Source organism: Choloepus didactylus, chromosome 23, assembly GCF_015220235.1.
Source record: "Choloepus didactylus isolate mChoDid1 chromosome 23, mChoDid1.pri, whole genome shotgun sequence".
Classification (NCBI taxonomy): domain Eukaryota; kingdom Metazoa; phylum Chordata; class Mammalia; order Pilosa; family Megalonychidae; genus Choloepus; species Choloepus didactylus.
This window is the reverse complement of record NC_051329.1, coordinates 13395279-13419141: the sequence shown is the minus strand read 5'-3', so window position 1 is coordinate 13419141 and position 23863 is coordinate 13395279. Positions and strand designations below refer to the sequence as shown.

Here is a 23863-nt window from a genome sequence, read left to right as displayed (position 1 = left end):
ATGTCCCTAGCAACCCAAACTCTTGCCACTCAATTGCTGTATAGCTATGAATTAAACTGTCCCTTGGCTTCCAAACGTTTTGCTTTCTAAAGCCTTGCTGTCCACGCTGAGCACACAGATAGATTTGATAGCATGGGCTGTCATTGTTATTATTTCCCAGAATGAGGTCCTGAAGGCCTGAAGTTCAGCTTGGTCACAGAGGACTGCATCTGCCTGTAGGGTTTGCAGCTGTGGAAGGAAAGGAAGTTCAGGTTCACCACGGGGGGCACAGTCTTGATGCTTTGGGGAGCCCCTGCAGTTCTCCCTTCCTCTTTTCCAGAGACAGGCTGTGGGTGCCTGGCATGGGCCCGATCCTTGGGGACAGGGAGGCCCTGAGCAGGACTTTGTCATCAGGTAGATTGGGGTCACCGTGAAGACTTTGTCCCCGGCTACCCTGCCTGTGGGCCCTTCTGCTCAGGCTGGGATGGACAGGAAGGGGGATTGTGGGTAGATTTCCCAACTCCGTTTGGGAAGACAGAGACCGAGAAGGGGACATTGTCACCCCTGGTGTTCAGCATGGAAACACATTCAGAAGCAGGGTCCCTTAATACGAGGGTGATAATACCACAGTCAACGCTTAGATGGCACTAACTGTGCCAGGCCCTGCTTGGCTCCCTGGATGTCCTGGGAGCTCACTCCACTCCGTGTGCCACTTTACGGAGGAGAAGATTAAGGCACAAGGAGCTGAGTTATTCACCCCAAGTCACACCTAGTAGGATTGGGCTGGGGCGCCTCTGTCTACTCAGCTCCCCCTCCCAGAAGAGACGTGTGATGGATCGTGAAAGGACACCCCTAACTGCTGAGGGTCTCGTGGCAGGTGCTCCCACGGCTCCTACCGTGCAAACCAGCGGCCTCGGCGGGGACCAGCACCTTCCCATGCAGAACTCAGGCCCAGCCCCCACCCACGGGAGACTGACGCTGCTTCTGTCCACAGGTCCCCTGTCTGAGCTCTACTGCCCCATTGACAGTCTGACCAAGAGGCCTAAAGGCTTTGCCTTCGTCACCTTCATGTTCCCCGAGCACGCGGTGAAGGCCTACGCGGAGGTGGACGGGCAGGTGTTCCAGGTGGGGCTTGCGGGGTGGTGGTTGCTGGGCTCAAGTGATTGCAGAGGTGTGCACGGGTGTGTGTCCATCCACGTCAGGCCTAAGCACAGCGATGGCTTGCCAAGCCGCCACCTTCCATGGATGATCAGAGCATCTGACTGTCCCATTCACTCATAGGTCTCTAGCACAGAGAACAGTGCCTGGCATGTAATAGACACTTAGAAATATTTGCGGAGGGAATAAATACACCCTCTGAATCTGGGCATGTCACCTTGGAAGAGAAATAAGGAAGAAAGGAATTTTGACATGGTCGCTTTAAAATGGCCGCAGTAGACTGTGAGAAAGCCCTCTCGGTTTTCCCAGGTCACCGAGCAGATGTGCTTAGCACACAGCCTTGAGCCCCAGGCCACCTCATCTCCCTTTTCCCCCTCGTTCACTCTTCCATTCATGATTGATCTGTGTCCTCACGGTTGTCCGGCCAGCCCTGGCTCCTGCAGGTGGAGCTCACGGTCTCACCTCCGTGTGCGGGGACAGAGTGGGGCACTGGCTGAGGGGATGGAGGGGGGGCAGAACAGGCACCACACATGTCACTTGTCAGTTTACCAAAGCCTCACATGTGTGGCCTGGTCAGATGGCTCCATTCACCACGTCAGGTCCCCATGTTGCGTGGCCGGGCCCCATTGTGGGTGGAGGTGGCTGCCAGCTCACTCTACCCGCCACCCCATTCTCCACTCGGGGTTCAGCACTGGACCCAGCTCCCTCCTGGCAGAGGCCGACATTCTTGGATAGTCCCGAGGGTGGGCTTTTGTTTACCCCCTTCTTCTGGTCCCTTCCAGGGCCGGATGCTCCACGTGTTACCATCTACCATCAAGAAGGAAGCCAGTGAGGACACCGATGCCACAGGGTTGTCGTCTTATAAGAAGAAGAAGGAGAGCAAGGACAAAGCCAACAGCTCCAGGTCTTTGAGCCCCTGGCCCAGGCTTCTGCCACCCTCACCCCTGACCTTTCCAAACTGTCTGGCTTCCCTGACTTCTCCTGCTGCCTTGCCTCTCGCCCCCAACCTCACCGAGCTGCAGTTTCCTCATCTGCAAGATGGGGAGGATATTAGGGCTGCATAGCGTCTTTGAATGGTTATAAGGATTGAATGAGTTAGTATATGCCGAGTGCTTGTTCCCTGGCAAAGAGAGGGTGCTTGGTAGCTGTGAGAAACCACATCCTCATCTCTCGTGCTGTCAGCAGGCCTGTGATGGGCGGGTTGGAGGGAGGAGGAAGCTTTCTGTGCTCAGCAAGGCCACCGTGCGAGCCCTTTTCTCACAAGTCTTGAATCTGGAAAGCTGTTCCCCTCTTTGGCCGAGCTCTGACCTCCCTGTTCTGCCCCCGCCCCTCAGCTCTCACAACTGGAACACGCTGTTCATGGGGCCGAATGCCGTGGCCGAGGCCGTCGCACAGAAGTACAACGCCACCAAGAGTCAAGTGTTTGACCACGTGAGTGCGTCCAGGCCTACGCTGCCCAGCTCTGGGCCAGGCTTGTGGGAGAAAGAGCCAGAACAAGGCCCCAGGGCAGGGGGCTCACGCTGGGCCTTCCATGAGCTCGTGGCCTCCAATGCCAAAGTCACGAGTATGCTTCCGGGCCTTCCCAGAGGCCCTTGGAGTGGGGGGTGGGTACTCTCCCAGCCCTCCTCCTAGAAAGAGCCTCATCTCCCCTCCAACCCTGGCTGGGGCCCCACTGGAGACAGCATCAGGGGACATTCCTTGAACGCTCACATGTGCTGCATGCTGTGCCAGGGGCTTCCTGCACAGCCTGTTAATCTGCACGACCCCCCTGTATAGCAGGTGTTCTAGTGTGCGCATTTCCCAGATGCGGAAACTGAGGCCCAGGGATGCAAGGAACTCACCCAGGGTCCTACACCTGGAAGAAGGTGGAGGAGGGATGCTCCTGGGTCTGCCCGACTCTGGAGCCCTCACTCTGAGCCTCCGAGAGGCACCTGCCCTTTTGCTCCCTGGATCCTGGGTCTTGGAGGCCAAGGCGAGGAGAGCCACTGGCTGCTGCCCTTCCCTTCCCATGGCTAACCTCATTCTTTCCGCCGTTTTCCCCACCTGTCTAGCTAGCCCTTCCAGGTCAGATCCTTCCTTTAAAACGCACCTATCTCCGGCTATACATAGTTGCTGGGTTAGTCTTATGCCAGAGTGGAAGTGTGTTTTCAGCCCATCAACAAAGGACACCCATTGATTTGGCCCATAAGCTTTTGACGCTTGTTGCTGACCCCTCCTCAGACACTGAGGTCAGCTCTGTCCAAGAGAAATGGAGCATGAGCCACACAGTAACTGTAAATGCTCTAGTAGCCACCTTTCCAAAAGACACAGGTAGAATAACTTTTAATAATACATTTCAATTAACCTTCCAATATTATCCAAAATATTGTCATTTTGATGCATGATCAGTGTAAGTTATTGTGAGATATTTTACATTCTCTTTTTTCCTGCTAAGTCTCTGAAATCTGGCATGCAGTTTGCACCCACAGCATTACCTGATTCAGACTCACCACCTTTCACCTGCTCGGTAGCCCCATGTGTGGCAAGCAGCCGCCACCTGTAGGCTGGTCGGGAGGGGGCTGCAGCCAGGACTCTGCTCTGGGAATGCAGCAGTGACTGAGCAGAACTAGTTCAGCTCCTCTGGGGTGTGCCTCCTAGTGGAGGGAGACCCTAGAAAGCAAAATTATCACGTGAAGGCTGCAAAGGAAAATAAAGCCAAGGAGGGGGCGGGCATAGGGTGTGATCACAAAGGTGGGTTTTCTGATAGGTGGGAGATCAGCCAATGACGTTTAAGTAGAAACTGAATGAACGAGGGAACATGGATTAAGAGCCGTCGAGGCTGATGTCAGCAAGTGCAGAAGCCGGAGGCAGGGATGAAGTTGGTCTGTCAAGGAGCAGTGAGGATCAGTGTGTCCTGAGTGGAAAAGGGAGCAAGGGGCAGAGGTGGGATATGAAGCTGGAGAGGTGGGCCTTGGGGTCTCAGATCTGCTCTGAGAGCCCTGGGAAGCCAAGGCTGCGCGGTGCCTCAAGGCAGTGGGTGGGGGGCATTCATGGAGTTGGTCTTCAGCCAAGCCTGCTTCTCTAGCTGCTGGGGGGCTGGAGGGTGGACCTGTCTCCCACCCAACAGCCAAGAGGGTCTCTTCCTCCACCCTCTCCCAGGAGACCAAGGGCAGCGTGGCCGTGCGCATGGCCCTCGGGGAGACCCAGCTCGTCCAGGAAGTGCGGCGCTTCCTCATCGACCACGGGGTCAGTCTGGACTCCTTCAGCCAGGTGGGTGCTCGCTTCCGGCCCAGCAGGTCTCACAGACGCTCGAGCCAGCAGTTCCTGGAGAGCTGGGAGGGTCGTTTCAGGTGATGATAAGATTGAGGATCTGGCCCTTCAAGGATTGTTAGTAATTTTCACATTGCCTCTAAAGAAATTAATAATTGGCGGATCGCTCAGACATGTGGCCCGTCTGACCTGGGATTCTGTCACTTAGGGACCATGTGCAAGAGGGCTGCAAGTGCGAGTAGTTCCCTGGGTGGTGCAGACAGCACGGGTGGGGAGCTGGAGGGGAGGGAAGGGGCCCAGTGCAGTGTGTGCTATTAAGGCAGGCTCCGTAGCAGGCACCTGGGGCTGTCGGGGGCTGAAAACCTGCAGAACTCAAACCTCAGAATGATCCCCCCGAGAGGTGAGTTGAGAGTTGTCCCCGGTGTGTGTGTGAATTCCTTGGCTGTTGCGGGCAGTCTGCAGCTCCAGGAGAAAGTCCTTGGCAGCAGGACACAGATTGTGGCCAGCTAACAACTAGGGTTGGGGTCCTGGCAGCCCATAAGTGGGGGTGCTGGGATTTGATCCAGGGGTCCAGCTTTGGAGCCCTCACCCCTTAACTGCTCCACTGAGCTGCCTCTGCTCCATGGAATGGATTCCGGAGAGAGTGGGTCCTCCTTGGTCCCCTTCCTAAGCACCCTGGTTCCTGGGGTGCCAAATGGGGCACCTCGCCTGGAGACAGCCACAGATCAGTCCTGCTGCCAGGGGTGGGGGATCCCTCCTTTCTGTGGTCCCATGTGTTCGTTTCCTCCCCGCAGCCCGCAGCGGAACGAAGCAAGACTGTGATTCTGGCGAAGAACCTCCCGGCAGGTACACTGGCAGCTGAGCTGCAGGAGCTCTTCGGCCGCTTCGGGAGCCTGGGCCGCGTGCTGCTGCCTGAGGGTGGCATCACCGCCATCGTGGAGTTCCAGGAGCCCCTGGAGGCCCGCAAGGCCTTCACACATCTGGCTTATTCCAAGGTATGGCTGCCCTGGGACTCGGTGCCTATTTGTAAAAGGACCAAACCCTGCTTCAAGGGAGAGGGTTAAATGAGCTGTTGCATCAACCAGCCAGTTCTTGGCGTAGACCTGGCATGTGGTAGCGCTGTCTAAAAACCTTCCCTCTCTAGGATGAGCGTGACATCATCCCTACTGCCACCATCTCTGGCTTCCAGAATAGTGCTGGAACTGGAGAAGGTGGGAGGGAGGCACTGAACCACCTCCCGGAAGAGTCCTTGGTCCCTTGCCTGTCCCTCAGCTTCCTATCCCGTGTGAATTTGGACCATCATTCTGTATTTTTGATCCTGTGTACCTTTGACAGTAGAGTCACTTCTGTAGGTGGGGCCATCGCCTGTTTCCCGTCTAGTTTCTTGTGGTTGCTCTAATGAATGACCACAAGCTGGGTAGGCTTAAAACAGTAGAAACTTCTCTCACAGTTCTGGAGGCTGGAGGTCCAAAAGCAAGTTGTCAGCAGGGCCATGTTCCTTCTGGGGGCTCCAGGGAAGGCCCCTTCCTTCCTCCTCCAGCTTCTGTGGCCCCACGTGGTCCTCGGCTTGCGTCCATGTCACTCTGTTTTCTGCCTCTGTCCTTGCAAGAGTGTCTCTTCTCTCTGTGTCTGTCTGTGTCTTATAAGGACCCATGTCATTGGATCCAGGGCCCACCGGATCACCCAGGCCTCATCTTGAGATCCTTAATTTAATGACTTCTGCAAAGACCCCTGTTTCAGATAAGGTCATGTGCACAGGTTCCAGGGCTAAGAACGTGGACCTTTTTGGAGCTGCCATGCAGTTGACCACAGGCAGCTTCTGTTTATCAGGCACTGCCATGCATTGCAGGCCTTGGTTCCCCCCAGTGACATCCTTAGGTGCAGGATTTGCAGACAAGGGAATCATTTCTCATCCTCTCCCATTCAGCCTCGTAATAGTCCCCAGTATGCCCAGTTCACTGCCAGGAAGTGGGTTGGTACCTGACCCAGAGGAGAATTCTCTGGGTGGGCCCCCTGAGTGAGCTTGGGCATCCCCTTCCTGTGAGTGGAACGTGGATGCCTTCCCTTTGTCCTTCTGCTGCTTTGGGAGCAGACGTGCATCACCCAGAGGCTCCTGGTGAAGCGTGAGCAACGGGCACCAGCCCTGGTTCCAGAGCAGCCGCCGAGCCACCTCCCGTGTGGGTCTAACACAGTTTCTGCTTCCCTGACTCCTCTCTGCACCACTATTGCTCCCCATTTTGCAGACGAAACAGAGGCCCCAAGAGATGCAGTGACCCAAGGCCACACGGCTAAAAGGTGCTGCAGCCAGCTGTGGGCCCCAGGCTGCCCCACAGGTGCTCTTTCCAAAGCCTTGTGTAATAGGCACACTCGTGTGCAGTGTACTCCCTCCCACCCCTGTCCTGCACCACCCAGTTGTCTTTTCCTGAGGCAGCTATCGTCAGCATCTTCTTTATCCTTTAAAAAAAAAAAACTGCAGTTGTATACACACATATGCTACAGGTAAGAGTAGGAGGGACACAGAGCGAACGCTGTTCTCTTAAGTTCTATACTGCACTGCCTCCAGGAGAGCTGCACCCTATCTGTTCCCCTTATCCCGCTTCCCAGTTCATACTCTCACTAGAAACAGAGGGAGCCTTGGAGCTGCTGTATGTCCCATGCCAAGAGACTGGGACCCTTCTCTGGGCCCAGGGATGCTGCAGGGGTGCTCCGGAGTGTTCTCAGGGTCGGGCAGCACGTGGGCTTCTCGACTGTGCTCCTCTTCCTCCCCCCAGCTCTGATCCTCGGGTGAATCAACTGTGCTCTCGGGCTCCTTGTCTGTCTGATGGGACCAAGTCCCTTCCCAGCCTGGTGCTGGGACGAGGCTTGTGACGTGGACCCACATGCTGAAACCTCTGTCTCTGCAGTTTCATCACGTCCCCCTGTATCTGGAATGGGCTCCAATGGGCGTCTTCTCCAGCTCAGCCCCGCAGAACAAAGAGCCCAGAGATGTGGAACGGGACAAGGCAGAGCCAGAAACCGGTAAGAGCCGGGCCTGAGATCAGAGTGTCTGGGGACTGAGCCAGGAGGGAAGGAAGGAGGGCGAGGGGCAGCACGCTCATCAGCTGAAAGTTTTTATCCATCCTATGGAGCCTGGGTCTCCGACTTTTGGATTTTATGGGTGTGTGAAAATTTCCTTCAAAAAATAAGAGCATAAAAATTGTGAGTGCAGCATAAGGTAGCCAACTTTTTACATTGTTAATTGAAGGTATTAAAGGGAAAAAAATAAAATTAATAGGGATTCAAAATAGAGCAAGTCACATGTGGACCGCGGCACAGCGCCCTCTGGTGTCCGATGTCTGCAAAGGCAGGGGAGGGGAAAGGAAGGGAGGAGGGGAGGGGAGGGGAGGGGAGAGGGAGGGTAGGGGAGGAGGGAGAGGAGCAGCTCCGCCTCATGCTTCATAGTTTGGGTGAGTGGCAGGGGGTGCCCTCACCGGTTGAAGCTGGACAGGTCTTCCTAGTTCAGGATGGTTCTGCAAACTGCCAGGACATGTAGCATCCCTGGGCCCTGCCCACTGAGTGTCACTGTGACAGCCTGAAATACCCATTCCCAAATGCCCCCAGGGGCGTTGCAGACCCAGTTGAGAGCCTTAGTCTGGGGGGATGACCACATCTTTGAGAATCAAAGACTTAGAAAAATTAGTCATTTCCCCCAGACATTAACATTTTGCCCACTTGTAACTCCCCCCATAGGGTTACCAGTTGTTTAATTTATTAAAATAAGTCCTCTGTCTCCCATCTCCATTGTTCCCATAAAAGGGTGTTTGACCAAGAGAAAAAAAGTAGGGGGGTGGGGGAGCAAAATCCTCAGCATAAAGAACAGCTCTTTAAATTGGGTAACATCACCGCATGCACACTTCGCTGCGTCAGCCGTGTTTCTTATCTCCGGAAAGCCCGCAGGACCAGCCCATTCGGGACACAGGCGTTTAGGAACCACTGTTCTGAAGCCTTGTTGCAGTTGGGAAGTAAAATCAGTCAGTTTTTTTTTGCTCTTTGAGGTTCTGAAAGCCATCTCTAGTCACTGGGTTAGCACTTATTGGCATACAACTTCTCTGAAGCCCCTTGCCTTCCCCTGTGGGTGAATGAGCTTTGTCCACAGATTTGACTAGGGCTCCCTTCAAAGCCTGTGTGCGTCCCCATCAAAAATAATTCTCTTATATAGTTCTAATTTGTTCTTTTATATATATATATATATATGAATGCTTTGCTCTTTTTTTACAATTCAGTTTTATTGAGATACATTCACAAATCATACAATCATCCACCTGATTTGTTCTTAACTTGCCCCCTCACCGAAATCATCAGCTGCCTTAGTTTTCACTTCCTACAGCAGATGTTGAGCAATACCTTTTAGCCTAACGCCAGTCTGTCGTTAAAGCACAAAGATGTGCCAGGATCGAGGGGCCCCGAGAACGCTGTGGGTCCTAGAAACAAATCCAGCCCAGGAGTTTTCCACCCTGCTCTGGGCATGGCAGGAGGCGGGAAGCTCGGGCACGTTGCCTCCCAAGGCACCCGCTTCCATGTGACACTGAGTGCCTGGTGGCGCTCTCCTTTTCTCTGTAATGTTCACCATGATGTGTATTTACTCTGGTTCCTCGTTTGTGTTTTACTTGTCTGGTATCCACCTCCTCTGCCAGAGTGCCGAGCGCAAGATGGGGCTGGCTCGTTCACTGCTGGGTGCCTGGGCCCAGAGTGGGGGCACTGAGGACTGGGTGCTCAGTAGATGTTGGTTGCAGGTGTGCATGCATAAATGTGCCTCTCTCTTTGCTGTGTCATGCTTGCATTTGTGTCCCACGCCTCTGGCGCACAGTAGGTGCTTGGCAATGTTTGAAGGTCTGTTTTCAGTTGCTAGCCCAGCAGCAGGGCACGAGTGCCGACGGTAAGGACCACTCCCACCACCTCTTCTTACCCTCAGTGCTCCCTGGAATTGTGTTGTGAATGGGCTCATTTCTTTTGTGTCTGTCTTTCTCTCCCTCTAGAATGTCCATCCACAGGGCAGGTCCCTCGTCTGCCTTGCTCACCCCGTGTTCCAAGCCCCCGGAAAGTGCCCCGTCAGTGTGTGCTGAGTGGACGCTAGGGTGGACGCTGCACTTGCTTCATTCTGGGCCCTGTGCTCATGAGTTCTCTGGCGTAGGGCTCCTGGGAAATCACTGATGCCCTGTGGCCAGTGGTCCTGGTTACTCTCTCCTAGCCCTGCGGGTGGGCAGGCCTGTCCCCAGGCTCCCTTTCTGCATCTGTAAAATGGGGCCCATCACCATACCTGCCTCTGGAGGCTGCAAATCACCGTCACTGACGCCATCACTAATTCAGTGACAGGAGCCTCCCCGGATGGTCCTTAACTCAGCCAGTGTTTACTTGGCACCAGCCTTGCCCCAGCCACTGAGCTGGGCTGACCGAGATCAGCTGAGCACAGACCCTCCACCCCAGGAGCTCCTGGCTGGTGTGTGTGTGGCGGGGTGCGGCTGAGATGCCACGGGTAGTCAGAGAATGTTCTGGAGCACTGTGAGGGTGCTCACGAACCTGGAGTTAGAGTGCTCCCCGCCCTCCCCCAGTGCCCCTGGCTCCCCAGGCCCACGTTTTGGTGTTGAGCTCAGACTCTGCCCCTCCAAGGGGCTGGTTTCCCGGGCCGGACAGGGACTCACACAGCGGAGGCGGTGGAGCCGGGAGAAGTGGACCCAAGGCCGGCCGCTCTGGGACCGCCAGACTCTGCTCACCTCGAGTCCTGCCGAGTCCCCACGTCGGGCGGATTCCCACAGGCTGACCTCGAGGTCTTTCTCAGCCCCTTTGGTTCCCCCACTGACACGGCTCCCCCCACAGTCCCCTCCTTGGTCCTCCGCTGATCCGTTTGCCTGCTCCTCCCACCCCTCCATCCCCATCCCCAGTCCCTGTCGCCACGGGGCGAGGGCTGGGGTCTCAGCCAGCCCCTGAGCCCTGGGTCTTCCCAGGCACAGAAGGAAGGAGGACATGAAGGGAGGGGGCTGCACTTTTATTCCATGCACCCACCCCCCCCCCTTTCCTTTCTGAAAAGCCCTCCTGTTCTCTGCACGAGTCCCTAGGGAGGGGGGAGTGTGTTTTATCTCCCCACAACCAAGACCCTCACCTCCAGATAAAGGGCTCTGAGTGGGGGGAGGTCCTGGAAAGCTGCTTGCAACTGATAACAGCCTTGCCGCCAGCCTCCAGCGCCCCCCAGCCGGGAAGTTGGGGGGGGGGTCCACAGTCGGTTCTGCGGCCTGATTATAATAGAGCCCCGGGTGGCTGTGCGTGACTGGATTTTATTGTGCGGACTCTGGATGGAAGCGTGTTTTCCCCTGCCTCTCCCTGCCCCTCCCACCCCCAGCCCCTGGCCCAGCCCTGCTTTCTTTCTTACTTCCCTCTTTTTCTGGTTCCTGATGCTTTTGTTGGCAAATATCTGTTTGAGTTTCATAGTACCTTGTTTTTTCTTGCTCGTTTTCTTTTGTCTCCCCGCTTGGGGCCGGGAGCAGCAGTACTTCAAAAGTGACCTTTGATTTTTCCACCTTGGCTCTCGGCCGTCCCCACCTGTCTCCGAACACACCGGCGTGGGCACAGCACGCCCTGGTGTGGCTCTGCGGGGAGCAGAAGCTCTTCCCGCTAGGGGTTCCCCACCTCTCCCCTGGAGCGCCCACCGAGGTCCCGCTGGCAGTGTGGGCAGTAGGTGATGTCGAGAATAATGAAACTGTTCTTTATCAGACGCTCACTCCCGGCCCTGAACCCCACAGCTGCCTCTGGAGCATAAGTGCCATTTGCTGAGCACCGACTGAGTGCCTGGCACAGTCATCGTCCACAGATATTTCCAGAGCATCTGCTCTTGGCTAGACGCTGGGCTACAGTGGTGACGAAGTCAGACTTGGGGCCGTCCTCATGGAGCTCCTCTTCTAGACACAGAGCAGTCAACTGATGCCTGAGGTGCTTTCAGAACAGGCCAGGTGCCCTGGAAGAGGAAGCCAGGGATGTGGCAGCAAGTGGCTGACTGGGCCTGGGTGGGGCCCCCAGGTGCTGATGGGAGCTGAGCAGAGAGGGCAGAGGGAGCAGCAAGTGCAAAGGCCTCATGGTGAGAAGGAGCTCAGCAGGCTGGGAGGGCAGAGCAAAGGCTGGCGCCACTGCAGCTGAGAGGGAGGGCGAGGACAGGGGACAGGTCTGAGTTGCTGACTGCGTGAGGAGGCCGGGCCAGGGCCAGGCCCTGAGGAAGGCCGGTGGGGAGGCTGCTCAGTCATCCAGACCAGGATGCTGGGGCCCTGCACCAGGGACCAGGCAGGCAAAGAGAGTGGTGGACACTTGCATTTCAGAACAACCCAGCAGAGTGCAGGGGTGTGTGTGTGTGTATGTGTGTGTGTGTGTGTGTGTGAAATCCCATTTCATAGACAAAGATGCTGAGGTGGAAGTTAAATAGCTTGCCTGAGGCCACAGCTAGGAAATGGCAGCCCCCTGAGGCTCTCTTTCTAAGGCTTTTACAGTTCTGTGCTGCCTCCGGACTGCTATCTTTGGGCCTCCCTGCCTCCAGTTTTCCATGGACCCTTTTTCCAGCCCTTGTCTTGCTAGTTCTTCCAGCTTCGAGTTACAGATGCAGAGAGGTTGTTGCTGTGGACACACAAGTGTAGGGAAAGACATCTCTGGACTTAGCCAGGGCCTGAGCTGTTGGAAGAAGGCCAGGTTGCGTTGGAGCCCGTCTTTCATTCAAGTGGGATGTACCTCTGGATTTGGGGTTTAGGGGTGTTGGTCAACTTCTTAGAAAGGAGGGGAGCCAGAAGGGCCCCACTAGTGTGGTGCCAGTCCTCACGGTCCCCTCTTTCCTTCCTCCTGGGTAGGCTGAAGGCGGGAGCAGAGCACGGAGGCCCCAAAGGGTGGGTTGGTTTATTGACCTACTTCAGAAATCACATTCTGTTGAGCTAGCTGCCGAGATGTAAAATGGAGTTTTTTCTATGAAAAGCTGGGTTTTCAGCTTCTCTCAAAAGAGCTGAGCATCTAGGCCCAGGGGATTGACCTTGCCACATGACCTTCTCAGTAGACCAGTGCCCGAGAAGGAGCCAACCCTTTAAATTGCCCAGGAGCTCTCCCATTCACCACCATCCCCAAAACTTTTCTCCATGGGAAATTTATTTTCATGTCCGGCGAATCTCTCTCGCCAACCCAAAGGTGCCTGGAATTTGGGATTTCGATGCAGCAGCCTCCTGAGCTTTACTGGGACGACCCATTTTTTTTTGCAATGTGGCATTGGTGGGCATTAATGAGAGAGGATACTTAAGGCATCTAAGAGCCTGGCGCATAGTAGGGAATCGAATGAGGGTTGCTTCCTCTCTCCTTTCATCTCTGAGATGTTCAATGCCAGGGAGAGTCCGTGGGGTGGAAGTAATCATTCCCTGCTGAAGGTCTCGGTTTTCATTTCTATTGAAGTTTGTCATTCAGGACCCGAAGTCGCAGCTACTTTGCATAGCTTGTCTTCCCCTTCATTAGTAATACTTTTTTGCCCGGCTTTGCTTTGAAAGTTGGGTTTTAAGTACAAATGGCCACACCACGGCGTCCCTGGTTGGGTAATTGTGTTAGTTCTGGGGTGGGGGCGGAGCCTTTATGGAAATTTCTCCTTTTTGTCCTAGTCTGGTTTCACCTCCACACATGTTCCACTGATGTTAAAGAGAAACATTATCACTGTAGCTGTTTCCATTAGGGCTTAAAAGGGTTGTTTTATGACAAAGTGGTTGAAGCTTAATTAGGACTTGAAAGCATTGGGCTTGTATCAAAAAGGGCAGGGAACTGGTTTTGGTGCTTGGCGCCGAGTCTGGGGGATACATTTGAACTCCAGAAAGCCCCTTTGGGTCAAACAGAAGTTTGCACTGAGCGCAGGTGTCTGTGGGGGAGGTGGGTCATTTCCACGACTGTGGCGTGGGGCCATCTCGGTGGCCTCCAAGAGTCACATAGAGCTGCCTTGCTGGGGCCTCAGCCCGCCAGGGTGTGCAGGGTTTAAATTTTCAGAGGTGGAGGCGTCCACCTGCTCGGAAATAGCGAAGTTGGTGGGGCAGGGGTGCAAGTACACGGCCTGATAACCCTTTTGAAGAAGGTGGGACAGACAGAAGGGGGGTCTGTACCCAGGCCGTGACTGTGTTACCTGGGGAAATTAGGGGGTTGGATTAGATTGAACATACTTCACAGCAGAACGCTGCCCTGCTCCCAGCCCTCCCAGGGTCCCCCTTTGCTCTTCCATCTTTGTGAAATGCTGTTCCTTCAAAGTGGGGGTGATACGCAGGGTGGAGCTGACAGGATAAAACGACAACCATCTGAAATTCATTTTCCAGAAATAACCAGGTTCCTTGTGTATGTGTCCTTCTGGTTATCTCTTCTTGTGTGTGTATGAGTGTGTGTTTCTCACAAACTGTGTTTGCAGAACATAATTGGAGTTATATTGTACATTAAGTTTTGTATCTTAATTTTTGTCTTATTTTTATTTATCATGAGCATCATTCCATGTCATCAAACATTCTTTAGAAATGTCATTTTTCATGGCTACATATTATTCCAGCTTTGATGGTTCTATAGCTTTCCTGATCTCCCATTTGTTTATATATATAGTGTGGGTTTTTTTCCAATTTTTCACTATTATGCCTAAGTCTGAATTTAATATTTTTTTGTGTGTAGATAGCATCATGTTCTTTTATCTTTTATGTGCTCCCTGAAGTAACATGTAATGGGAATTTTAATGGAAGGTAATATCCTTTAGATTCAAGGGGTCTTTAGAATGTTCTAGGTTATTTTTGGAAAGTTATAAGTCACCTTTTAGTTTGAAAGTTCATGAAGTGTTGGTTTTTGAGGGAAAATAAAGTATTTTGGTCAGATTCACGATTCAGTGAAATAGTTCTTATGGTCATTTATTTGGGAGTTCAAATTAGTGTGGTTTAGTCCAGTTTAAGGCCCATACTTTTAGTCCGTTTCGTATTCCTTTCTCTTGGAAACCGTTGTTCCCTCAGGAGTTGCGGACACCCAGAGCCAGATGGGAGTTGCAGCGTCCATTCCCGATGCTGCCTCTGGAAGCAGAACCCCTGGGCCCTGGCAGGCTGCAGGCTTTAGACCCCGAGATCCAGGCAGAGAAGACTTTGTTTAATCAATGTGTGTTTTGCAGCCCCTGCACCAGACAGCAAGACACCAGAAGGTGACAAGTCAACAGAGGAGGGAGCACACAGCCCTGCAGCAAAGACGGAAGAGGAGGAGGAGGAGGAGGAGGAGGATGAAGATGAGAGCCTTCCAGGGTGCACTCTCTTTATTAAGAACCTCAACTTTGACACAACGGAGGAGACTCTGAAGGAAGTGAGTGATTTATCAGGACATGAGGAACAGTTGGGGATGTGGGATGCTGGTAAATTTCTTGCATTTATTCTGCCTTCACACATCACCTAGAAAGTGACTGTGTTAACATGTAGGTTCTCAACAACTAGCAACTACCTACTAGACATCTCAACTGGAACACGTCCGGGCTGAGCTCCTGACCTCCCCCACCCCCTGTGACCCCCTCCTGCTGAAGGTTCTCCCTTCTCAGCAAATGGCAGCCCCATCCTCCCTTTGGCTCAGGCCACACGCCTTGGCGTCCTTCCTGATTCCTCTCTTTCCCTCCCACCACATGTCCAGTCCATCGGCTAATCTGTTGGTGCCACTTTCAGACTGCATCTCGAATCCAGCCATTTCTCACCCTTCTGCCCCGTGGTCTGAGCTGCCATCATCCCGCACCTGGATTCTCGCAGTAGCCTCCTACCAGGTCTCCCCGTGTCGGCCCTTGCCCCTCACTCCTGTCTGCAGCACAGCAGCCGGGCAGATTGTGTTAAGGCTGACTTGTCCCTGCTCAGAACACCAGCAGCTCAGGCCCTTTTGGTCAGCGTCCTGCAGCGTCTGCCCCTGCTCACCAGCCTGACTTCTGCCAGTTGCCGTGTCCCCACAGTTCCCCCATGGCTTCCTGCTTTTTCTAGACAACACCCTGTGTGCCCCCAGCCATGCCCTTCAGGATTTGCTCCCCCTGTCTGCAGTGCTCTTCCCCTAGAAATGCAGATGGCTGCATCCTATGCTGCCCGCTCACCTGCTGCTCAGATGTCACCACCTGAGCAAGGAGGCCTCTCCTGGCGACCATATCGAAAATTGCCGCTCTTTTCCCCACAACCCTTCTCTTTCCCTCCAGGGTCTTGCTCCATAGCACCGATGACCTTGTAATATATGAGGAAATGTACTCATTTCTTCTAATGTCTGTTTTCCCGTAGTAGAATATAAGGTCCAGGAAGAAGAGGTTGTTGTCTCTTTTGTTTATTGTTCTCTTCTCAGCACCTAGAAGAGTGTCTGACACATACCCAGTGTCAGTGATTATTCATTGGGGAAGTGAATGAATGACCCATAGAAATACCAGCTAGCATTTATTAAGGGCTTCCTGTGTCCCCAGTGTTGCCTTTTCCATGGATTATCACATTTACTCCTTACAGCCACATTGTTAGCTGAACTATTAGCATCGTCTTGCAGTTGAGGAAATGCAGGCTCAGAAAGACATAAGCAGCAGCACCCAAGAACTTGCAGCTGATATGTGGTTGAGCCAAGTTCAAGTCTAGGTCCACCTGACCCCACAGCCCCTTCTTTCAGCCAGCCCCTCCCGTACCAGAGCGGCTTCTGTTGTCCAGTGAACTGTGTCATCTTGCTGGCTGCTTAGGGGCTGTTTGGACATCCACCGGCAGGAAAGGTAGATTGCCTTGGGCAGAACCCCAGGACCCCTGGAGCTGATCCCTCAAGGTTTTGCCAAGCGTGTCCCTTGCTGGGCACTCCCACTCGGCTCTGGGGCTGTGCACGTCTCCCTCGCTATCCGTGCAGGCAGGAGCGCCACCAGCCCCTCTCCTAATGTGGGTGGGAGTGTCCTTTGTGGCTTCCCCCATCACTGGCCTCATCGGCTTTGCCTGGTTTCATCCCAGCTGATGCCCAGTACACTTTGAGTTTAACCAAGTCTGTGAGTTGCAAATGGGTAGAGTATGTTTAGCAGGCGAGGCAGGGGCTGAGTGCTGGGGGCAGGGGGGTGCCCAGCAGCCCAGGAGGAGCCTGAGCAGTCGCAGAAGCAGCCTTGAGGCCAGGGAGGGGGCACCCCCACGCCTGTAAGGGGGCACTTCAGAATATCTAGGGAGGCATCAGAATGTGAAAAGCTGTAGTCAGTGTTACGGTTGTATATTTAGAAAACAATCTCCCCCAAATTGTTTCTGTGATATAAATCAACCCCAAATAAATGTCAACACAATCCTCCTGGCTGGTGGAAGTATGTAGAAGACTCATTGGTGATTTAGTTTCAAGAAGGGGCAGCCCCCTGGCTGGAATCCCTAGATGGGGTGAGGTTTTTGCATTTATGTGAATAGAGCAGAGGGTAAAAGAATTGGGGACTCCGAGTAGGTGTTCATTAAGGGCCAAGTGAGCGCTGCACTGAGTGGGGCTGGGGGGCTTCTAGAAGGAACTGGCCTCCGGTTCCAGCTCTCACCTCTGTGACCATAGAGGATTAGGGTCTGCAGGTCCCCCCTCCCCATGCCCCGGCCTGGGAACTCCCTGCCAGGGAGACACATCACTCCTGTAAACTGACGCTAGCGCAGAAGGAACACATCACAGATTTTTTAAAATGAATTAATCAATGAATGCCAGCAGACTGACAGCCCTGAAATAGTTCTGGAAAGGAAGATGGCCATAAGGATTGAACTAATTGATTTCTAGAAATTCTTTTGAGCTCTGAAATTCTATCGGTGGGGTCCAGAGGGTAGGGGGTGTCACTCAGTCCCAGAATCAGAAACAGGAATGTGGTAGATGGATGGGAAGGAGACCAGCATATGTGGAGTGGACAGCTGGGTGTGCGAGAGGTGAGAGGCGAGAGGTGAGCCCCTCTGGCCGAGTCTCTGTGGTGGGACTGCCTCTGAGCCAGTTAGAGAACTCGCATGACAGCGGAGAGATCCTGACGCAAGAAGCAGCACTTTTTAGGGAGCCACTTACTAAGCAATTGGAAGTCCGTCCTTGGACTTTTCTTTGGCTACTTCCTCGATCAGTTGTATTTTGTTGCTTTTTTAAACACAGGCCCACATTAGTAGTGTGCAGAGGGTGTGTAGCTTCAAAGAAGTCAAACCAACTTACAGTTTATTGTTTTTTGGTGTGCTGGCCCTCCTGGGTCACGTATGGGAATGCCACTGTCACGAATTGTTGTTTCCTGGGAGATACACCGAAGCTTCAGCCTAAGGGCATCCTCTCAATTAAAGGAGTCTGGAGCTGGAAGGTGCAGCCAAGATTATCTAGTCAAGTTTCCTCATATTTACAGATATGAAGAATGAGCTTCAGAGAGGTCGGTTTACTTCCTGAGGTTGCACAGCCGGTTCTAGGCCCTGCGGGGAGCAGCCCCCCATCCGAGTCTAGAGCTGTGGTTCCACTTGGATCCCGGCTTCACTCCTTGCTGAAGGTGCAACCCTGGGCAAGTCCTTTAGCCATTCCGAGCCTCAGTTTCCCCGTCTGTTAGACGGAGATGTTAACAGAGCCTACTCTACTCCTAAGGTTATTTTGAGGAATTAATTAGGATGGATGAGATAACCCAGATAAAGCATTTGACCCTTGGAAGATGAGTTCATGCACGCCTGCTGCTTGTGGTACTTGTCTGAGCCTCAGCCTCTTCCTCAGGATTGCCCTCAGCCTCCCCTCCCCTTTCTTCAGTGCAATTTCCAGGCACCTGCCGCTCCCTGGGCCCTGTGCTGAAGGCGCAGCCGTGAACAAGGACACACGGGGATTTTGCCCTGGTCAGGTTTGAGATTCTAGCAAGGGAGACAGAAAAAGAAAAGGGAAAAATTAGAGTAGAATGTGATTTTTGAAAAAAAGCTTTTAAAAATTATTTTGAAGTTAGGTACTGGGGGCAGTGAGAAAGGTCAGGGCTGGGGAGGGAGAAGACACTGCGTTTCCAAATTTATGCCCAGCGTCTCCATTGTGTGATCCTCGGTAATTCTCTTGGCTGTTCTGTGTCCCAGTTTCTTCCTCTATAACTGGAGCAAGAAACCAGCCCAGTTGCCATTACGGGGAACCCCAAGGGACTGCCCAAGTTACTTAAAAGTAGGCCATCATCTGGTGCCTTGAAATGTTTTGGGGAACCCGAGGGGTTATTATGGCAAGTTGGGGGAGCAGTGTGTCCGACTGGGGCCCGAACCTCAGCTCCACCGCTTCCTGGCTCTGAGACCCTGGGGCTGCCTCTAAGCCCTCTGAGACTCGGTTTCATCATCTGAAAAGGGATAATGACAAAACCTGCCTCTGAGTCGCCAACCGAGCTAATGCATGGAAAGCTTGGGCCCGGGCCTGGCCACAGTCAGCGCTGGCCAGGTGCCAGCTGGGCTTTAGTCTGACCTTCCTCAGGCCTGGGGCTGGAGGCATGGCCTCTGCATTTCCAGACAGGGGTCCGGGATTAGCCTGGAAATAATCACTGTTGACATTCTTTTCCAGGTGTTTTCCAAAGTGGGAATGGTGAAGAGCTGCTCCGTTTCCAAGAAGAAGAACAAAGCAGGTATTCCTTCTGAAGTCTAAGTCAAAGAAATGATTCCAAAGGGAATTGTGTTGCTTTGGATAAGAGGAGGGAGTGTGTTTTTGTTTCCTAGCTGCTAAAACACATACTGTACCATGGGTTGGCTTAACAACAGGAACTGACTGGCTCAGGGTTTCAGAGGTTAGAAGGCTTGAGTCCTCCCGGGCTGGCTGGTTTCTTTGGGCTGCCAGCAATCTTGAGGGTTCCTTGGCTTTTCTGTCATGTGGCAGTGCACCTGGCATTGTCTTCTTTCTCCCCTGGTTTCCCTTGACTTCTCGCTTCCGGCTGCGCCCCGTGGCTTCTCTCCCATGTCCAGTTTCCTTTGCTTACAAGAACTTCAGCCATATTGAACTGAGGCCCACCCTCATTCAGCTTGGGCCACCTTAACTAATGACATCTTCAAAGGTCCGATTTACAAATGGGTTCACACCCTCAGAACCAGGGGTTGGGACCTGAACATGCCTTTGTGGGGACATGATTCAGAGAGTGGCTAGCTCTCCTAGTTTATTTTGAAGGTCCTCTTTTGTTATGAACCATGGTCACCCCAAAACTCTCTGGTTTGGCTTAGTGTAAGTGGTCCCTCCCTCTGTGTCCCTGGAGACTCCTAATCTGCAGTAGAACAGTCACACATGTCACATTCTTCTAAACCTAGACCCTTTGCCACCTTCGCCAACCCTCAGAGATGGGTCCGGAGCAGTGCAATTTAGTTGGCAGGTGGGGTAGACCCTGTTTGGAAGCAGAACCTTCTCCCTCCTCCCAGCACCTCCCTGCTCTGGGAATTTCCTAGGAAATGACCGATGCTGGTTTTATCCTCTTCCTTTCCAAGGGAAATCACCCAGACATAGGACAACTGGAATACTCCACCCAGTCACTGGCTACACACCTCGCTGGCCAGAGGGTGTCCAAGCCATGCTGAGGCTCACTTTTCCATTGTCCTTGGGGCTTGTCATGAGTCTCTCCAGCCCTGAATTCCCACAGGGGATGGAGAGGGATGCAGGCCATGCTTTCTCGCAGCCAGGCAGTCCCCCTCCTGAGTCCCTTCTGTTGGGCAGGATTTGTAGGGATGCCGCACGCGTCGGCCGTGCACCTGCTGCACGCAGAGTGCTGGGTGGCCGAGGCGTCGGCTCTTCCCTCATTCCTCACACGGTTCCTGGGGCCTGCCAGGTGATAAGCATGCATTGGATTCAAGACTGAAGGGGACACGGTCCCTGCCCCGAAATGCTCAGTCATGTTGGACAAGCGAATAAGCAGGTGGTTGTGGTGCAGAGTTATGGGGGTGCGATAGGGAAGCCTGGGGGGCCAGAGCCCAGCAAGGGCGGGGAGGGGGCGGCTTCCACGTCAGCCTGAGGCCCGAAGGGCCGGAGGCATTTCCCAGGGCATGAAGGGAGGCAGAGCGCTCCAGGGGCTGCACCCCAAGTGCAGGGGAAGGAGGCAGGAGTAGGGCGGGGGATGCGGGAAAGGCAGGAGAGGCCCCTGAAGAAATAGGCAGCCTCCACGTCATTGGGCAGCTTCTATGCCATGCTGAGTTTGGGCTTTTTCCCAGGGCTAGTGGGGAGCCACAGGGGGCTTTAAGCAGGCACGTAGCTTAGAATTTAGGGAGTCTGTGTTCTCCAGAAACTTTTATTCTCATTTGGGAGGCAAGGCAAGGCAGGTAAGGACCAAGTTAATGACATGAAGGATAAATTGCGGGGGATTTCAGGAAAAGAAGTTATCCCCGTGGGCGAGGGCGTGATCAGGCCAGTGGGCTGAGGTGTCACCACCCCATCCAGTGCTGCCATGCGGGGTGTAGGGGGTCACCATGCCTTTCTGCAACCCACTGCCCTGTGGGACCTGCCTCTGACCCCCAGGAGGGCTCTTCAGTGAGCTTTCAAGAGTTAACTGATCTCTCAGGGTAGTAAGCAGCTCTTAAAATAAATACTCTGCTTGTCAAGTGCCTCAGTTTGAGAGCCCTGTTCTCTGGGGCTCAGCTCTCACAACTTGGGGGGCTCTAGTTACCATGCAGCAGGAAACAGAAAGCACCCTCAGCTCAGGCTTTTGAAGAGATGTCTGTAATGAAGGGACCAGTTGCCAAGAGATGGGGGCACCTCCGGGGATGCCAAGGCAGCAGGCCATTCCAGAAGAACGCCGGCCCCTGGGAAGCCGGAAGGGGCATGGGGAGGAAGTCGCATGACCAGAACTCGGTTGAGACCTGGAGCCACGGATGAAGGGCCACCCACAGGAGCTGGGGGTACAGATTGGCCATGGCCCCTGCAGAACCCCGCCAAGCGGGGAGATGGGAGAATGGCCCATGGAAGGAATAAATGCCCCAGCACCCCTCTCCTCCACCCTCCAGTCTCCCATGGGTGCTTCCCATTGACCCAGACCCAACAAGAACCCAGAGGGCCAAGTGGGCACCTGCAGGGTCACTGCCCAGGGAGGTGAACTTGGCTTTCTTACCTTCACCTTTCCTGAAATCTTCATGCATTTTTTAAATATCATCCACCGGCACCACCTTCCCCTACCCCACAAACTTTGATCCTCTGAACTTCCGAGTATCTGAAGAACAAATGTCTAAAGTGCCCACGGGGTGGCGCTGCCTGCCCGTCTGCGCGTCCCGCTGCCTTGGCCCGGGTGTTTGCTGGCCGCCTGGGGAGTGGAAATGGAGGCTGGTAGGTGGGGGCGGGGGCTGAGGCCCCACAAGCCAGGACAGGACCCACTAAGGGAGTCACAGGTGGCCAGTCTGCAGCCTTGTTCAGATCCATCAGACTTAACCAGTCCTCTTGGGGTTCAGCTGTGAAAAAAAGAATAAAATTAATAAACCTGCACAAAATGCTGAGAGAGAAGAGAGGCATCAGATTTTGTTTCAAAAAGGCAAGATGTCATTAGGGTTCTTTTATTTTTAGTTCTGTATGAAGCACTGCCTCCCCTGCTAATTACACACAGGCACACACACACGCCTACTTGAAAGCAGGAACCGAAACCTCCGCTAACATTTTTTAGCTCTCCCTTGATCTGAACTCTGTCTATTGGCTGCCTCCAAGTCGGGATCCAGATGGGACCGAATCATGCAGTAGTAGCTCCCCCCCTCCAGACTTTTAGATCTGAATCGCAAGAACTGAAGGGAATTGGATGGTCAGAGATAACTCGCAGAGAGTCGGTCTTGGGAGTGTTTGACTGTCATGCATATGTTCGTTTTGCACGTTAGTTGTGGGTGCAGGGGCTGCCAGGGTAGAGCTTTCGCCACTTGTCATGGGTGGTCATCCCTGTCAGCTCCTTCATCCTCCCAGGGGCGGGATTCTATTATGAAGTTAATTATCATGTCAATCATCTGTTAATTAATAGTCATCAGGGCCTCAGGTGGTGGCTATATAACCTCTTTGGCCTCCTTGGCTGAGTCTTCAGGATGACTGGTAAGGAAGGGCAAGCCAGGAGCTGAAATCTTTTTGAGAATGAAGAGGGGTGTGGAAAGAAAAGAGAAAATAAAGCCAAGGTCCCGCAGCCCACCGGAGCCCTCCCGGACTTGGCCACCTGCTCATCTGCGTCTCCCTCCCCACCCACCCCACTGGCCTGATTTCCGTCTCTTTTAGGAGCGCTGCTTTCCATGGGGTTTGGATTCGTGGAGTACAAGAAGCCAGAGCAAGCCCAGAAAGCCCTCAAGCAGCTCCAGGTAAAGTGGGCTTCTCGGGCCGAGGTCTGTGGAGGCCTGTCGGCAGGAGGTGGGGGGTTCCGCTGGCCCTCCCAAGTTGAGCAAAAGTGGATAAATAGCACACATTTTCCTGGGTCTGTCACTTTCTCCACTTCTCCATGGGGGCTGTGAGCCAAGAAAAATTAAGGACCCCCTTCCCACCTCATAGTCTCTGTAGTACGTTCATTCAACCCAAAAATATTTATCAAGGGCCCAATTTGTGCCAGAAACATGGCTAGGCCCGGGGAGACCGGTACACCAGAGACAAGGGCACCCACTCACTGTTCCCGGGGACCCCGGTTCTAAGGGAGGGGCAAGGGGAAGACAGATGGCAGACGGCAGAGTGAATATACGAGACCAGGTGCAGTGACGGGCTGGGGGCGGCTGCCTGAGACGGTGTGGGCAGGGAGGGTCTGAGGAGGGGACAGTCTAGCGGACACTTAACTAACCGGAAGTGGCAGCTGTGCAAAGATCTGGGCACATCCGTCTAGAAGGGAGCAGCACGTGCAAAGGCTCTGGGGCAGGGACTAAGGCAGGGGAGAGCTGGGTCTGTTGGAGAAGCAAAAAGAAGCCCATGCGGTGGGGGTGGGAGATTTGGGGTGAGGGCATTAGGATATAAGGGAGAGAGAGAGGTGTGCAGGGCCAAAGATCTTGTAGGCTGTTTTAAGGACTGGAATTCACCCTCTGGCTTAGCAGTGGGTGCCATCAGATGGCTCCAAGCATGTCGGGGAAGGCCTGATTTATGCCCTGAAACAGTCTCGGGCTGCTGCCTGGAGGAGAGCAGATTGTAGGAGGGCCAGTGGGAGACCGGCACATTGTCCAGGCTGGGGCCAGGATGGAGGCGGTAAAAATGGGGAAAAGTGGCTAAACTGAATGTCCTCTTCGGACAGAGGAGATGCCTGCTGGCTAGGCCCTGAGTGCCAGGGACAGATCATGAGGGCAGCTGGGGCTGCAGAGAGCGGAGTGGCCTGGAATTGTCACCACCCCAGAGTAAGCCAGGCCTCGCTGATGTGCCCCATCCATCTTCCTGCCTCCCCCACCTGCCTCCCCCCACCGCGTGCCTCCCCTCCTTCTGCGGGAGGTGACACCGCAGAGAGGTTGGGTTTTAATTATCATGTCTCTCGACCAGGTTCTAAATCCCAAGTCCGTGGGAGGGTTTCAGGAACTCTAACAGCTCCTTAAAACCATATTCAAAATGCCGTGTAACTGCGTGATGCAGAAAGCGG

General features: G+C 53.8%; 1 protein-coding gene across 2 annotated transcripts in view; it reads left to right on the top strand.

The window, feature by feature from the left end:
* Window positions 1-23863, top strand: part of RBM19 (RNA binding motif protein 19) — a 149023-nt gene that overhangs the window by 23369 nt on the left and 101791 nt on the right. For both annotated transcript variants that reach the window (XM_037816979.1, XM_037816980.1), the window contains exons 11-19: window positions 974-1104; window positions 1920-2041; window positions 2472-2568; window positions 4276-4386; window positions 5181-5381; window positions 7290-7404; window positions 14549-14733; window positions 18895-18955; window positions 22540-22619. In XM_037816979.1, the coding sequence (XP_037672907.1) occupies window positions 974-1104; window positions 1920-2041; window positions 2472-2568; window positions 4276-4386; window positions 5181-5381; window positions 7290-7404; window positions 14549-14733; window positions 18895-18955; window positions 22540-22619 (1103 nt within the window). The remainder of the gene's footprint in view (window positions 1-973; window positions 1105-1919; window positions 2042-2471; window positions 2569-4275; window positions 4387-5180; window positions 5382-7289; window positions 7405-14548; window positions 14734-18894; window positions 18956-22539; window positions 22620-23863) is intronic.